This window comes from Magallana gigas, chromosome 1 (genome assembly GCF_963853765.1).
Source record: "Magallana gigas chromosome 1, xbMagGiga1.1, whole genome shotgun sequence".
NCBI classification, from domain to species: Eukaryota; Metazoa; Mollusca; class Bivalvia; order Ostreida; family Ostreidae; genus Magallana; species Magallana gigas.
In genome coordinates, this window is record NC_088853.1 from 51,198,137 (window position 1) to 51,216,165 (window position 18,029).

The following is an 18,029-nucleotide window of genomic DNA, read 5'->3' on the forward strand; positions in this document are numbered from 1 at the left end:
ATGTACTAAAGTTATTGTAATTAGATATGAAGGCTAAATAATCAGACTCCCTCGCCTTGAATTTACACGTCAATAATGCTCAGCTGATGGCACCTGAACTTCCCTCTTGGTCACATTACCAGTCTTAAAACGAGGTTGCTAATTGCTTTCTCCAGACATTGTTATTTTTTGGGTGCAATGCAGATAGATTAGCTGGATGCTGAGAATCCTTTTTTCCCCCAATTATCCAAAGCAAATTACAGTATAGCTACAAATTACTGTCCAGCATTCATCAGATTTCGTAATTTTGAAACAGGAGGCTCGTACTCTTTATAAATCCATGGTTTTCCACAACACAACATTTGTCATCCAAAATTATCCATGTTATTGAATTTGTTCTTCAAAATCATCCAGAGTTTCTTATTAGAAACAAAAACATTTAGCAGTATCAGAGACGATTTTCTGAAAATATATGTCTTCCAAAAAAAAACCCAGAATTTTTTTTACAATTGCTGCAAGGATCATCCAGAATTATCAGTCTCCTATTTTTGAGCTTTACATCCGAAATTCTCCAGGATTTACAACAATGGAATGAAGATACACAACGGATTCTTCAGATTCATGGCCATGCAGAGTTTTTCTTCATATTTGTGTCACTCTTCTGCCTACTCCAAAAAAAAATAATGTGGGCACGGAAAGGTCTCCCCATCAGCCTAATGACAATAATATTACACAGAACAAAGGCAGTAATTTCATCCATCACTCCATTATATATTGTGAAGAGAGAGATAAAATACAAAAAAACCCATCCAGTACATCGGATGATTTATCCGAAACAATAGACTCTGAGCTCTTTATCAACAAAAGTCATGTAATATTGCATGCCCTGCAGAAATTACAATACATATACAAATTCCAATGGGATTTCCTCTCTCTCTCTCCTTCTTTCTCTCTCTGCTATACTCATCATAATTCATTATTCTCTCTTACACTGGTGTAATGCTATGGGAAAACAGGGCCCCAAAAGTTGATTGCTGGATAAAAACATTTCGGGATAAAGGTCTCGGGTCGGGGTTGACGGATAACGCTAATAAAGACGACAGTTTCCGGAGTCAAGGCGACCATGCACTAGACAGGGTCTCCCAAGAGTTTTAGAGTCGGGACGTCGCGGACATGCGATACATCAGAGGAAATTCCGGTCACATGTCACATGATATGCCCATACATCACGCCTAAATGGCACTATGTCACTGTTTCTTGTCATGGTGACGCGTAGTCAACAACTAAAAAAAATTACGTCGCCACAACCCGGCCCCCGTTTAATTAGTCGAATGTTACACACTGACCCAAATTTTTTGTCTCCGAGCTCGGCAAGTTTATAATGAACTGGTGAAATGTCTGATGAATCTGATATATATGAATTTAATACAATGCCTTCACAAGGGCTGTAATCTAACAAGCACAATATTTATCCATTAAACAATAATTTGATTAGAGTATTCGGTGACAAGTTTATTGACTCCCTTATGACTTCGGCCAGAGTTACTCTGATGCTCCACTCAATGACATCAAAGGACACAAACTTATAATTGATAGCTGTTGCCTACGCTTACTATGGAGTAATCAATAATGATTATATCAAAAGTGCAGCAGTCTATCAACTCAATCTACAACATCATTCATAGAACATATTATAAGGAGATTTTTGCGGTGGAATGTCTTCACTCTTTTTTTTTCTTCTGAATGTTTAAAGGCCATTCCACCTTGCCCCCTTCTTTTTTTGGGAGGGGGGGTCATTGATTTTGTTGTGGACTAATTTGAGTAGAAGTACTTCGTAATATCTTGTATGAACTCTTATATATACTGTAGATTCCAAACTATTACTCTAAACTATCATGCATACATCACTAATTACTAAGTAAATAAATGATTAACAGTTAAAATTGTATAATTTTTTCTTTTAATTTTTTCTTATCCCCCCCCCCCCCCCCCACAATGCACTGTTCTATTTGTTTTCAACTCCATCTTTACTATAAATCAAATAAATTATGCTCTCATCTGATTCCTCTACTGAATGAAGTCCCAAGTGAGCGCTCAATGTATTATTCATACTTGCTCTTTTTTTCTGTAGCATAATCAACAACAGATTCTGAAGTTGAATTAGACAAAAAATTCTTTTTATAGATACCACACCCTTTGTTCATTAAGGTATCCGATCCATAATAGGATATAAATTTCCAACCTTGAATATCAATCAGGTATTTAATACTTTGATATTAATTAAAAGCATTTTAGAGTAGAAAAAGATTTACCGAGAGAAATTTTCAAAAATATTATTAAGTAAGCAGTAATTAATTAATTAAGATTGCATTATGGTCTATGGGAACAAACACATTTTCCAAATAAAAATATTAATACTAGGAATATCAATAAATGCTTTGGTGGAAAGATGCATTTTATCATTAGGAATACAAAACTTAATGAAAATAATTTTTATACCGAATAGATTTTCCTAGAATTAATCTTTATAGAATAAAAGCAAAGGGGGACAATTCTTCAAAAAAGGGAAAGGTCATTAATTAGGACATATTCCACTGTTATGTATTGATAATTAAATATGAAAATTATGTCCAAGTATACTAAGTATTAAGTCCCAGATTCAATGAATCTGGGGCTATTATGGATCGAATACGGTTACCTTAAGTCTTAAATCTTTGATAACTTTTGGAAGAAAACGTAAATTATACGTTCATTTGAAATATACACAATTTTGAAACACAGTGATAATATTATAACAATCTTAAAATTTAAACATTTTATCTTCATAATTCTACAGGGTGCGACACTGTCTAACTTTTTTATGCAATTAGACCAGCCTGACTTGTGCCTTTTTACTCCAACTAGTCTGCAGAAAATTTTACTTGCCCATCAAAAACAGATTGCCTAATAAATTATGCACTTTTTAATTGGTAAGAAAAGGGTGCGTAATATACACCCTAATTTTCCCGGACTTCCCTGTAGGGCAAGGAAATAATCAAGTCACCTATAACATTCTGCATACTTCTATTGTTTTCCTTTGGTTACTATAGCATCATGTCTGATACTAAAAATAAAGTCAGGGTTTTCAAGTAAAATGTCTACAATCGATTATTGATAATTTAACACAATTTTTTAAGCAGAAATTTTTATTAGTCCGTCCGAACTGACTCGAGAGAAATTTTGTTAGTCCAAATTAAAATCTGTGACTAACGGACTAAGGTTAGTGTTGAACCCTGTTCTGTAATGGAGGTTTTAAATGCAATTCATCTGAGCTAAAGTTACTTCCCTTGTCAGAGAGACTGTTGTACCTTAATCAATAATGCCCTTCTTGACCTCACCTCTAAATCTGAGTCCATCTAATCGCAATTTCTCACGAGACAGCATGATTTACAACAAACTGAGGAAATTCACGCACCACGATCAAGATCCATCAAATGTTTGACTCTGATATCAGGTTTCACAGAAACAAACGTTAATTAATTCCTTAATTATAGTTTCTTGTGTGACAGCATTGTTTTACAATAAACTAAAGAAATCCATACACAAATATCAATTCCAAATCTGCGAATATTAGCACTAGGAACCAAGTTCATTCAAAGAGATCAAAGCTCAAGATGGAATGTTAAGTGGTGTATCCATTGGATGTCACCTTAAAGCACTAGTTAATCTAAAAACAGGACAACATCACTCAATCAAGAATCCATTTAGCAAAAACTATTTCCCTGTAGAAACAAAAAAATAATAACTTTTGGTCCTCTCCCCTCCACAAATGTATGCAGAAACTACAGTAGCAGGAATTCATTACCATTCTTATAAGAAATTCCTCCTCATTGAAGAGCTTCACAAACACGACAGGAGAAAAAAAACAAAACTCCGTCCAATCGTTCTTGATTACGGAACTGTATTTGGTAGTTATCGAAACAAGCATCCATTAAACATCGGTAAATATCCCCCTCAATTCAATTAATGGTCCATTATGCCCCAATTCTGTCAGTCTTATCAAAAAAAAAAAAATGGAGTAGGTTTTTTTTTTTTTGCATCTTTAGTCCTTTTTTCCCTTGTTGCCATGACAACTTTTTAAGTCAATGGCCTTTTTAAATACTGTTGGTATTGATATAAAAAAAAACACTACAAAAATGGTAGGTTTTTTTAAAAGCATTATGTGCCTGGGGGATTGTTTTATATAAAGAACACATGCAATGGTTGCCTTACATTCTTTAAATGGTGTGTTCTCCGAACGCCTACTCCTCAATTAAAAATAGTAATTGGTCAAGGCAATTATGGGGCCCTCTAAGGGGACACAGGTAGACTTTACCTGTATATACTTTGTGACACAGGTACACTTAACCTGTATATACTTTGGGACACAGTTAGACAACATTGTCTTATTTTTAATTTAAAGATGCAATAAATAGTGCTAATGGCTGCATGTACCTGACATTATATCAAAAATACCATATTTTTTTAATAACCTAAATGTTTCGGTGAAATAAAATAGTCATTAAATATTATCAAAAAATAATAAAAATTAAATATCTTTCTTCATTTTTACATTTAAATCTTAACAAAATAAAAATAAAACATTATATTATAAGGTATAAATTAAAAATCAGAGACAACCATGTATTTATGAGTTTGTTATAAAACAATGCTATGTGTCAAAATAAAAAGAAAATTGTATATAAAATGTTATGCAATTTTAAAACATTATTTTATTGTTTTAAATAGTGCTAATAAATTAAATAAATATATTAAAATTGATTCAATATTTTATTTTTATATTTATGCAACAATTTTAATCATATTATAAAGACATTCAAAATTCAACAAAAATGACAAACTATTATATTATTTTTCATTCAAGGAGACACAGGTAAAGTCTACCCGTGCCCCTTTAGAAGGCCCCATAATTGCCCAGTATAATTGAATAATGATAATTGGGCAGTAGGCGTTCGGAGAATCAGCCCTTTAAATAATGTCAAGGATGTTCATTAGGTGATAACGTTATAATATATATGTACAGTGATAATATTTAAATATCAAATATTACAAGGTTATCATAAATAATTGTAAACAATACATTTAATACTAGGATATCTAACAAAAAAATCAAAGGTATTACATATACCAAATTTGCTTTTTTTTTTAGTTTTATATATATGAACCTACTTTTTACTTTGTGTATCCAAACTAGTGTGTTGTGTCTCAAGTTTCAACTAATTTATATGTATCTTTAATCTCTCTCTCTCTCTTAAATACAGTAGATTCCTTATTTTACGCGAGTACTTAATTCCACATAGGAATTTAATTTTATCATAGTTTCATTTGGTTAACATAAAATCAATTAAACATAGATATGAATTCCAATCATTTAATAAGGAATCTACAGCACAACAGAATCATTAGACATTCTAAACAGTAGTGATGAAATACTGTAGATTCCTTTTTAAACGCGAGGAATTAATTTCTGCGTAAAATTGTGAGAGGCAACCCTCGCGGATTTTAGAATCTCACTTTTATTTTTCAGACAGTTTTGAACTATAGTAAATTATTGCAGAACATTGGTTATCGCGATTGTATATTCTCGCGATTTGATACAGAACAGTGGAATCGCGGAGTTAAATACTCATGTAAAATAAGGAATTTACAGCAAAAAAGAATCACTGTTGTTAATTAAGGCTATGTACTAGACTAATTGTGACAAGAAAATATTTTTTTCCCAGACCATAAGAAACACATGTCAGTAGATGACCATGCATAAACATATCTATCTGTATCTGATCATGCAATGACATTCACCTGAGACCTTTCATTTTTTATCTTCAATAATTCATATTTTAAGACATGGCAAAAGCTAAAGTCAAGAATACTGTAGATTCCTTATTAAATGCGAGTACTTAATTCCGCGATTCAACGTTTTTGCATCAAATCACCAGAATATAAAATCGCAAACGCCAGATTTGTATCATAGTTTCATACAGTTTATATCTGTCTGAAAAATAAAAGTGAGATTTTAGAATCCGTTAGATGTGATACTTGCAATTTTACGCGGATATTAATTCCTCATGTTTAATTTAGAATCTACAGTACCGGTAGAGAGAGAGAGAGAGAGAGAGAGAGAGAGAGACAGAGAGTAAACCTCTAGAACAAATGAAAGAAAAAACGAAAAGTGATTAAGAAAATACAATATTTAGAAAACATGAAGATTCTATTTAGCATGCATCAAAAAACTGCAGCAATACCTTTCAGTTTCTGGTTGTATTGTGTTAGCCTGTTCTTTTCATTGCCCATTTCCCCTCTAGCCCCCACCTTGTTAAAAGCTGAATATCCCTCAGCTGATATTGTCTTGCTATGTGGAAACTCTCCTTTTCTACCACCATCAGTTGCACTTGAAAGCTCCAGACAGTATGATGATGATGATGATGATGCATTCTTCTTCATAAGTGGAAATTGCTTTTTCTCACCATCAATTACTTTTGAATGCTCCTGTGAATATGTTGAGGATCTCCTGTCTTGCGAGTTTCTGCCATGTCTGTTACTCAAACTTGCTTCCCTGCTCCCATCACCATCATTTCTATGATAATCTTTGGCAGAAACGCTTTTCCTGGTGTCAGATGTTTCTCTTTGAGTGAACTGTTTGAAATTGGATGGTTCAAACTGGGATGATGCTCTTCTGTCCAAATGTGAAATTGAATCCACCTTTAGGCATCTGTTGTCAAGGGAAGGGTTTCTATCTGTTAAAGATGACCCTTTTAGGTCTGAGAAAGTTCCACTTGTTTTGGGGGCACTACTAGTATCAAAAGATGGAAAATTCCCAGATAAATTTCTCTGGTGGGATTTCCTCCTGCTCTGAGCCGCAGTGCATCCATCTCCATTTCTACCAAAACTTGTCCCTAAAGATTTTCGGTATGTTACATCACCTCTAAATGCTGCCCTTTCAGTTCCCCTCTCTCCTCCTTGAAACAGAAGTCCTGCACCTTGTCCCATGTCATTATATCCAACAACACTACACTTCCTTCTTCTCTGACTGTCCTGTGTCATTGTACTTGCAGGCACCACATCTGTTCCAGTGGTTGAGGAATCTGCCATCTCATCCACATCTAACATGGACAAGCTTGTCACGCTGGACTTCCTTCTTAGCATCCTCAGTGGAAACCTTCTCCTCTGTTCTTTTTTGGAAGCTACACTGGGTGGCTTCATGTCAAGAACCTTGCTGCTGTCTGAAGACTCATCTTTAAGCGGAATAAGTTGACTAACTGCTACACGGTTACTACTACTACCATCTGAAGGCCTATGTGTATTGTCTGAAACAGCTTCGTTCACTGAAATTTTCCCTTTTTTATCATCATACCTCTGGATGCTGTTTTCACCTACGGATTTCTTTTTGCAAAAAGCTTTCCTTTTCATTTCACTGTTATTTTTCTCATCAGTGTGTTTTGCAAATTCATTTAAATTATCCGACACACCAATCACATTATCCAAATTATCAATGATGCTTTTCTGTGCCTCTGCTTCTTTTGGCTTACTGTTCTCATTATCATAAAAAACTCCATCAGGACTGTTAGCTGTATATTCTACCTTACTAACAGCTGCAGCACCACCACTGCCATCAACAGGCTTCTTTCCTTGCTTATCACCATACATTTCCACAAGTTGAAGCAAATTATCATCCCCAAAGGCTGGGTCTGCCTTTCCACCAGGATTACCATTCCCCTTACTTTGCTGTATCATTCTATGGCTACTTTTATCTGCAGTAGGTTTGTATCTGATGTCCAGATCACTGCACTCAAAACTGGATGTCCTTCTCACTAAGTCGTTAATCTCTTCCAGTAAAATTCCCAAGGAATATCTCGACTTTTCATACATCACTGCAGAATCAGAGTTCATTCTTTTAAACTGTTTGGACTTCTTCCCTTGACTTCTAATCATTGAATCTGGTAAACTCTGTTTTCTTGACCTGCTTTTCATTTTGAGTCCATCATCCAAGGATTGTTGTTTTTTAATTTCATTTCTCTCACTGCTGCCTGTTTCCTTTACTGGTAGATTTTCCATACCTTTTACTTCTTCATTTCCTACATTGAAATTTGATGAATGCTGAATCATATGTCGCTTTTTTGAAATGGGAGCATTTTCACTCTCTTCCATGTCACCACGTTTTGGACTTGCAATGTTGCTATCAGCCAAAAAATCCACATTCTTGTTTTTATTCTGTGCAACAGATTTCTGTTCATTTTGTAAAAGAAAGGAAGAATTAGAATGGACAGTGTTCTGTTCTTTCACAAATCCTTCCTTGCTTTTATGAATTGCTTCAGTTGGAAGACTGTAGTTAATGTTGTCTTCCATGACAGAATATTTTTGGGCTTCTAAGCCTTCCTTCAGATTGTTTTCTTCAGAATTGGACTTTGATTCAACATCAGTAGTTTCATTATTTAAATTCCTTTTACTCACACAAATTTGCTCCTCTTCTTCTTTCATAGGAACAATTTTGGGTCTGTGGTCTTGTGCACTGACTCCAAATGTTTGTTTGGATTCTGATCCTTTCAGTACTGTTGCTGAATCAATTTGTTTTTCACTTGGTAGAGAAAACTCCTGCTGACTCCTTTGATTCACATGAAAAAAATCACTAGGAAAGGAGCCCAGATCTATATTTTGAGTTCCTTGGTTTGACTGATCTGTCTGAGAATATATAGGTCTTATTGGAGGAAGACACTCCTTCTCCTCATTTAATGTTGATGTCAACTCCTCATTCCTAAAACTACATTTAGTTGAGCCCTCTTCAAGATAATTAGGATCACAGTTTAAATCAATTTCATGCCGAGGACAAACACTATCTGGAATTTCAGTCTCCTCTAATTTTTCTAAACTTTCATTATCTTTATCACTTTCATCTTCCTCTTCCACCTTATGTATGCTTACTTTCTCTTCCCATTCATCTATGTTATCAAGAATTTCTTTCTCTGTGTCTACCTTAGCATTTTCATTTTCTTCTCTATAAATCTTTTTATTTTCCTCTTCACCTTTATCTATGCCAAAAACATCTTTTACGACTTTATCTTTGCTAAAACTTTCTTCTTCCTTTATGTCTATGCTATTGCTTTTTTCTACTCTTTTATCTATGAAAACATTGTCTTCTTCCAGTTTATCTTTGCTATTTTCTTTCCTTTTATCTTTGCAAAAGACACTTTCTTTCTCTTTTTCTAAGCTATCATTGTCTTTTAGATTTTTGTCAGCAGTACATGTATTGGTGCTTTGTTCACTATTAAGAGCAATCTCTTCTCCTTCAGTTTCAGTGTTTACAGAAACTCCATCTCCATTACTTGCTTCCCTCTTGGCTTGATGTTGGAATAATAGATATTCTAAGGATTCAGAATTCTGCGTACAGTTTCTTGAATCAAGTTTTTCAGGGTAAATGGATTCTTTGGTGTAATGTTGTACATTTTTATTTGAATGAGGAAAGTTGGTTTCTTGATCTTCACCTGGTTTCAACTTGTTTGGTTCTTGCTTTCTTTCTTGTTTATACCTGACAACCTCTAACTTTTCAGAGTCCTGCTTTCCATTTTGTTCTAGCTCATCTGAATGTACATTTCTGTGTTTTTGCTTTTCCTTTTGTTCTTCCTTTTCATCTGGTTCTAAGTTACATGATCCTTGTATTTGCTCTGGTTCCAACTTGTCCAATTTTTGCAAATTATCTCGTTCTTGCTTTTCCTCTGGTTCTAGCTTGTATAGTTCTATCTGATAATGATATTGTGTTCCATCTGCTTCTAATTTTTTGAATTCTTGTCTTTCCTTTGGTATAAGATTGTCTGCTTCTTCACTATTTTGTTCTTGATTTAATTTTTCTTCTGATACAGATGTATGGAGCTTTTGATTATCCCCTGGTTCCTGCTTACCTTGTTCTAGCTTGTTTGGCTCTGTCTTGCCTAGTTCCTGATTATCAACTGAGTTTGATTTGTTTACATTTTGTTTTTTCTCTGGTTCGAATATGTTTGGTTCTAGCTCTTCATAAGATTCTGGTTTTTCTATTTCAAACTTTTCCTTGGATTGCTCTTGATTTTTTAAAGACCCTGATTTTTCTGGTTCTAGTGTTTTCTTTGATTCTAGCTGGTCTGGGTCTAGTTCTTCTAGCTTGCTTGGTTCATGATTTTCATCTTGTTTTAGCCTGTCTGGGTCTTGGGTTTTGTCTGCTTCTTTGATTTCAGGCTCTATTTCTTTATCTGCTTCTTGATTTTCTGGTTCATGCTTTTCATCTGGCTCTATAGTGTTCGATTTTTGTTTTTCATCTGGTTCTAGTTTAGCAGCTGGCTCATTCTTATCAATAAGGTCAGATAACTTGTCCTGAAGATCTACTTGTGAGTTTTCTTGAATTTGAGATTCAAAGGATTGTGATATTTCATCAATCTGTGTTTCTTCACGAGGAGCAGGTTGATTTTTATGCTCTCTCTGTTCCCTCTCAGAGTTGAAAACTTCTTCAGAGAATTCCTCAGAATCTTGTTCAATTGTACTTTTATTGTCAGAAAATTCTGTAACCCCTTCTTTGCTAACACCAAGGAGACCTTCACTATTCAAAGAATCTTCTTCTCTTGTATCTTGTCCAAATGAAAACTCACATGAAACAGGTCTACTTTCACTTTCTTCACTATTCAAAGAATCTTCTTCTCTTGTATCTTGCCCAATCACAAACTCACATGAAACAGGTCTACTTTCACTTTCAAAAGACGAATTTTGGAATTCCCCAAAGCAAAAGCTTCTGCTGCGCCTTATTTCTTCAGTCAATTTGGAATCTTCTCTGGAGGCAAGAGGAGCGAGGACTTCTGAGGACAGCCAGCGATCAATGTCAGAACTAACCACTGAGGACACAGTGGACAAGTTCTGAGGTAACTCCCTGGAGAAAGACGATCCTATTGACCAGCGAGTGTGATCTGCACAATTTTCACTGTGACAGGAGTTGTCCCTTGTAGGACCTGAAACACAAGAATCAGTGCATCTGTACCAAACTTGTATAACTCTGCAGTCATAAAAAATTTCAGTCTTAACATTATGTGTCCTTAAATTAAATACTGAATATCCGTTTTTTTTTTTTTTTGCGTGTCATAAAATTTGCGAAAATGGGGAAAATCTGTATCATTTTTCATTTGCGTCAGTCATTTTTCGTGATTTAAAAAGTTTCATATAGAAAATGATACAGGATATAACTTCTGCATATTTAATTATTTGCAATTAAAAAGAGGTTGTGAAAATTGGGAAAATTAGATCATTGCGTAAATTACTGGATACACAGTATAACCACTTAAAGTTCAGAAAAAAATTTGCCAGATATGAGAACTTCTTTTGAGATGAATGATTATTACAAACTATTGTACATCTGCATCAAATTCTAAACCCTCATGACATTTTAAGTTTAAGAGATTAATGACCTAGCTCTCAACTACTGGAAGAGGCTTAATTACTGTGGAATCATTAGTCAGAATTCATGGTGGCCCAATTTTTGTGGTTTTCGTGGGTAGTCCTCCGCCACGAATTTACGTCCTCCACGAAAAAAAGTTTTGAAAGAGTTTATAAAACTGAAAACTAACTAATTAATCCATGAAAATACATCCCCACAAATAAGCAAAAAACCAACAATCCACGAAAATTGGCCCCCACGAATTTAAATGATTCCACAGTAATATCAACCTCAGCTTCACTAGGTAAGTGAAATGTTGTTTCCTTCAAAAATATCAGTGTACAGTAACTGTATACATATTGAATTAAAAATATATGCTTAACATACCTTTGATGAACCTTTTTTCTCTACTTGACAGATGAAAGTCTTTCCTTACATCAGATTTTCTGCCTCCTCCTTCACCAATGTGACAACCTAGCTCTACGCAAGAAACCGAATGCTTCAACATGCTTTTACTCCTCCATGACTGAAGAGTGGGTAAACTTCCTTGCAAATCAATTTACTCGAATAGATCTGCTCGATTTACAGCTAATAAAGACCAGTCTCCCTCTGCCAGTGTCTAATTAGTGATGGATTTCTCCCCCATCCTCTGGGACCAATGATCCGCCAATAATTGGATGGGGCACTTGTCAGTGAGAGTACCTTCCTATACCAGGCCAGACTTGTTTCAGACAGTGTCCAACTCTTTATTGACCAATGAGCATGCTCATATGAAGTAGGTCACAAATTTAATAAAGTTTAAATTGACCATGCTTAATAAAAAAAATGGGTCAAAAATTCAAACAACTGACAATAGTTTCAACCATTGTTCACAAATATACCACCAAGTTTACTAACTTTAACTGAATATATTCTTATATATGTATCAAGTTTAACTAAATATTAACTAAATATTAATGCTTTGCAAATTTGTAAAAAATCTAAAAAAGATTTTCTTCGATTTTATTCCGTTTTTCATTCTTTTTCATGCATGATTCAGATTTAATGCAATAAATCTGAATATTTGTTTAGAGAATTCTTTTCCTGACTTAGAAAGACACCAGCTAGCTGAATTCAGTCCATGCATCCTGCATTATAATTAAGATGACAACTTTCCTATATCCTATTAAAGTGGATTCTGAATAAACTACTGTAACATTGGCTCTGCTATTTTCTCTAAAATTAGTTCCAGAATCCCAAAAGTGCTCCAAAGGAAAGCTCTGAGATTTGGTAAAAAATGTACTTTTAAATCAAGGAACTTCTGCACTGGAAGACTTCTATAATGGCACCCATACTGTCATTTAACTCAATAATCCTAGCTGAGCCAGCCAAAGGCCTGCTGCATTTGTATCCAAGTAACAGTCAATGAATGGTCGTAATTAAAAGTGTGCATTATAGAAACTTCCATGATTAGTAATGGGTGTATTACTTTATATTCAACAAGTTACTTGTTTGTTCTCCATCCAAATCAAGCCTTGTAATTAAGAAAATGGGAAACACTCTTTAACGAAGTTCTTTTCAAAAATCTTATATTATTTCATTACAAACCTCATATTAATAGTTAATTTATGGGTATTATACATAAACAATAGTCAATTCAACATGTCCAGTGCATATGTATGAAAATAGCAGCATCCAATTAACAATGCAAGATCATTTTTATTCTTATACCTTTTAAATTCAATTCATACCATATTTCAAGTTCTTTTTGCATGTCACCAAATTATCGCAAATGGGGAAAATATGTAGCATTTTTAATTTGTGTCAGTCAAATTTAACGACTTTAAATGTTTCGTATAGAAAGTAATGCAGAATATAATTTCTGCGCATTCAATATTTTGCGATTTGAAAGAGATGGCAAAAGAAGCAAAAATTAGATCATCGCAGAAATTACCAGATAATGAACACAAAATCAAATATTACAAATTGACAAGTCCAAAATAATAAGCAACATTGAAACATGTTTTAAAGATTATGTTTTTTTATGAGAATGTGTAAAAGTGAGAGAAGTGCATATTACATGGGATAGGGAATTAAATTTTGGTTTATTAGCATAATGCAGAAATGCAAACTTAAGGTACTTGTACCAACCCCCAACCCCACCCCCCTTTTAGTACTGGCAACACACTGAGTGGGAGAGGACAAATTCTAGCCTTAAAGGTCTCCATTGTAACAGATGTAAATTTTCAGCTTGTACAATGATGCCGAGTCATGCCATCCCCAATTGTGGGCCTCTCTTTGAAGACCACAGGGGGACCACAGTCAATGTATTTCAACCAAGCTAGAGTTAATTGTACCATGGAGATTTTTTGGGCTGATCAGAGAAAACAAAATAATTCTCCTTCAAACAAGCAGCTAATTATCTTAATTACAGGGTAGATGCTCCCCACAAACCCCCCCCCCCCAGATTAGGATATGGCTATCATTTCCTATCAATCTGCAGAGCCTAATCCATATATTCAATCAAACATTATAAATCAATATAAAGGTAATCATACCAAGTACTATAGATTCCATATTTTTCATGAGTACTTAATTCCATGATTCATCCGTTTTCCATCAAAATTGTGAGAACATAAAATTGCGAATGCTGAATTGTCATTATCGTTTCATGTAGTTTACATGTGTCCGAAAAATAATAGCGAGATTTCAAAATTCGCAAGTTGTGCTTCTCACGATTTTAAGCGGATATTTATTTCTTGCATTTGATTACGAATCTACTGTTACAGTAATTATTGACAATGAAGTTTAAAATTAGCAGCTTGGAAAGAGTTAAAAACCTCAACCAAGAGAAAACTGTTAATGAAAAGGAATATAGGACTCTGTCAATTGAGTTGTGACTTTAAAACAACATCATTTACTTAATGAGAAATAGCAATTGTATCCCTGTCCTTTACAATGTACCTTAGATTCTGTAAATTCCTAATTAAACGCGAGGAATTATCATCCGCGTAAAATCGCAAGAAGCCCATCTCACGAATTTTAAATTCTTGCTTTTAATTTTCAAACATATGTAAACTACATGAAACTATGTTAAAATTTTGACTTTCGCAATTTTAAGTTCTCGCGATTTGATGGAAAACCGTTGAATCGCGGAATTAAATACTGCGTAAAATAAGGAATCTACAGTATCAAAATCTGAAGGTAGATATGCATCAATTTTTAGAGATAGTGTAAAAAGTTCTGGGGTTTGCAATTCAACCAAGAATAAAAACCATTATAATATCATGTAAACTCTGTCATCATTATAATGTCATTCATCATAGAACATGTATAAATGCATTGACTTTTCCATCATACAAATTTTTGGGTGCACTGATATTGATAAAATAATGATTCTTAGACTTATTGAAACTAATTACAATATACATTTAGGTCATAAAAAATGTTATAATCATTTTGATTAAAAAAAAAAAAATAAGCAGATCCTAACAATTCATTTCAATCTAATAATGGTTATCTAATTTCCTTTTTACAGCTTTCTGTGAAACAAACCACCCCCTTTCTTTAAAAGAAATCCAAAATCAAACAGACTGTTTAACATACTACCGATAAATATAATCCAGTTTAATTGGATTAAAGTTGTCATGAACATAAAACACCATTGCTTTAACAAAGCCTTGCGAGAGAAAACCCCTTCATGTTCAACATGCAGTAGTTAAAAAAAAGGCTGCAAGAAAATTTTTAAAAAATATATCTCCACCCATATATATACATACCAAATGTTGTCTCTTTTGAGTTCATTTTTGTGAGTGCCCAATAGTTTTCTCCTAATTGCAAATGCTGAGTACCCGGTACACAAAAACAAGCTATCGTGATCAGACACCCATAAGTCAAACTTTTACCACTTATTGTGCATACCATGCATTGAACTCCATTGATACAGCTGGCCTAACCCATTCACGTAACTCACTAGGAAATTAAATGAATCCATTCAGGTAAAAACACATGAAACCTAAGTGATGTTTATTTAAAAGTACACAAGCTGCACAATACCTTGTTAGCTAGGGATTAATATTTTGACAACAAATTGCGGTCTTCTGCAACAATAGTTATATATCTCTCTTTTTCATACGATGTAAGAGGAGAGTGGGGTGAAATTGTAAAACCACTGCAAACAAAAACCTAAATTTTTAAGGTCAGACAACACTTTCCTCAAGCATCTCTTTTGTATCTCCACGAAATGAAGAGTTTCAATGTAAATAATCCAACCTTTCATCCCTTTCTGTGCTCTTCTACCATTTGGGAAAAATTTGTAATTTGTTAAAAACATGATGTAAAAAGTCGCAGTAAAAATGGAAAAAGTTATATGAAATTAGGGATGGGACCATCCACCGATGCACCGGTGCATCGCGGTATTTATTTTGACGATATTTGGATCGATATATTTACCATTAATACAACAATACCTTACCGAACTTTTTTTATTTTTCAAAAATATCCGAGCTTCATATATCGGCTATTTTTAGTCCGCGCGCCTAATATGAAAGTTCAAAGATGGCGGAAAACTTTTGGAGTACTTGTTTATGAAAAACTAGTGTACACGTGACTAAAGTAATTTGTAAATTGTGCAACGCTCACTTTAAATATAACAAAATAACTTTGGACATGCGGAAATACATCGGCAAATTGAATAAATTTTAAACTTCTATTCATGTTTTCATTTAATTGCAATGTATTGTGATATGTATCGTATCGCATCTCATGTATCGTGATATGTACCGAATCAGCTCAGTACAGTATCGTCCCAGCCCTATATGAAATTGAGGAACGTGTTGTCTGACCTTAACCCTCTGCCTCTGACACGAATCTGATCTAGATTCTTAATGAATACATGTACCATTATTTTATACATAAATTATAAATCATTGGAGCTGTAACAATTGTTATCACAAAGAGACTGAGTTTTCCGGAGTCTCGATCTTTGTAGTATGTTTTTTTTTTCCCAATCAATATTAACAAATTAGGGCATTGTAACCCAAATATATGATGAGGCATTAATGCTATAGTGTATCACCAATTCTCAAATTGCTGATGTTTCTCCCATTAAGGGTCAGACTAACAAAAAGATCCCTATGATATTCAATCTTTATATCTCTGATAACTGAACTGTTAGTTTAATTTGATGGAAATTAAGGTTAATGAACATTTGGGGTATGTGAAAAATATACATAAAAAAATTGGAAGCATTATTGCATACTCAGGTCTGAGTGACTAGTTTTGCACTGTCAAGGGAGTTACTAATCACATAAAAGAATAGCAATTATCCTTATTTGGACACAATGGAAAATTTGATTTCATCTGTTCATTGTGCTGGTGACTTATAATTAATTGATATGAAATAAAATTATGAGCAGAATGACAATAGGGTTTAAGGTACCTCACTTTTTAAGACACAACATCACAAGATGGCGATTTGAATATATTGTTCAGCTGTTTATATTGTTCCATTTGGTTGTATATTGACGTAGCTCAGTGGTTAAAGTATTGGGCTTCTGAGCCGCAGATCATGAGTTTGAATCCGCCTGGAGCTTTTGTTCATGTTTACTGAATTAAATTTTTGAAAATGTAATTTTTCATCCAAAATTGCACATTTTTTGCCTTTTGGACTGAAATACTTCTTATGCATTATGATATCTATCATAATCAAGTAATTTTCTGCTGATTTGAGAAAATATTTCACGGTGTAGTGAGGTACCTTAATCATATCAATGGCCACTTAGTGAACCTAAAACAACTAAATCTATGACATTCTTGACATGAAATCTATGATTCATTACGGAATCAATCATTCAATCCCTCCTCCCATTTCTTTCTATATTCCAATGCTCTCTATGAGAACTAAAACTGCATTTATTCATAATTTACTCCTCTTTCTCTCTTTCTCCTCCCCTTCTCTCTCTCCTCTCTCTCTCTCTCTCTCTCTCTCTCTCTCTCTCTCTCTCTCTCTCTCTCTCTCTCTCTCTCTCTCTCTCTCTCTCTGTGACTGCACACACACATTAAATGTCCACTCACTGTACCTAACACAGCAGACAAGCTAATAAGTCTAATGACATAAAAGTCCATGAGCAAAACAGACTCTGACACTAAAAATACATAACAAAACAACATCATTTCAAGAACCGCTCATCAAGACCTTAAGTTTAAAAATAGAAAACTGTTTCCAAATATAGCTAATGAAACAACGTCCTTACCGTGAAGGATATATCCCTTGGTGGGATATCCCGGGATCAGATCCTCTGTAGATAATCCCTTCATCCTCTTGCTCCGAGCCATGCAAGGATTAATTTTGGGAGGGGGGCTGGGTTTTGGTGGTATATATTGATGGAGTTCCAACTAATAGTTGTTATTTTTGTGTGTGATTTGCACTTATTTTTCTTTGAAATGATCACATCACTTTTTAATTCCAATATTTATTCTCTTTTGTTGTGAATCAATCACATCATTTTTTTGTTAATTAAATTCCAATGTTTTGTTGGTGTTGATCAAATGATGTTTATATCCTCGTAATTTACAATGAAGATTTCAACACTATCAAAATCCAACTCAACAAAGCAAAATGGAATATTCAAAGGTACACAACAAGAAA

At 34.1% G+C, this 18,029-nt stretch overlaps 2 protein-coding genes across 3 annotated transcripts in view; both read right to left on the bottom strand.

Annotated features, from left to right (window-relative positions):
- Positions 1-17,731, bottom strand: part of LOC105330873 (uncharacterized) — a 36,219-nt gene extending 18,488 nt beyond the window's left edge. Inside the window, exon 1 of one of the 2 annotated variants that reach the window (XM_066070241.1) lies at positions 17,635-17,731. In XM_066070241.1, coding sequence (XP_065926313.1) covers positions 17,635-17,716 — 82 coding nt within the window. In that variant the 5' untranslated portion in view covers positions 17,717-17,731. Of the gene's footprint in view, positions 1-6,260; positions 8,202-17,634 lie in introns of those variants that run through there. The other variant, XM_034466685.2, reaches the window with a different exon arrangement.
- Positions 8,327-12,148, bottom strand: LOC136273560 (glutamic acid-rich protein-like). The gene is made up of 3 exons (XM_066078180.1): positions 11,789-12,148; positions 8,467-10,979; positions 8,327-8,338 (listed from the first exon to the last, which is right to left on the bottom strand). Exons 1-3 carry the CDS (start codon positions 11,907-11,909, stop codon positions 8,327-8,329), a joined length of 2,646 nt encoding a protein of 881 aa, XP_065934252.1. The 5' UTR covers positions 11,910-12,148.
- Positions 17,732-18,029: the final 298 nt, after the last annotated feature.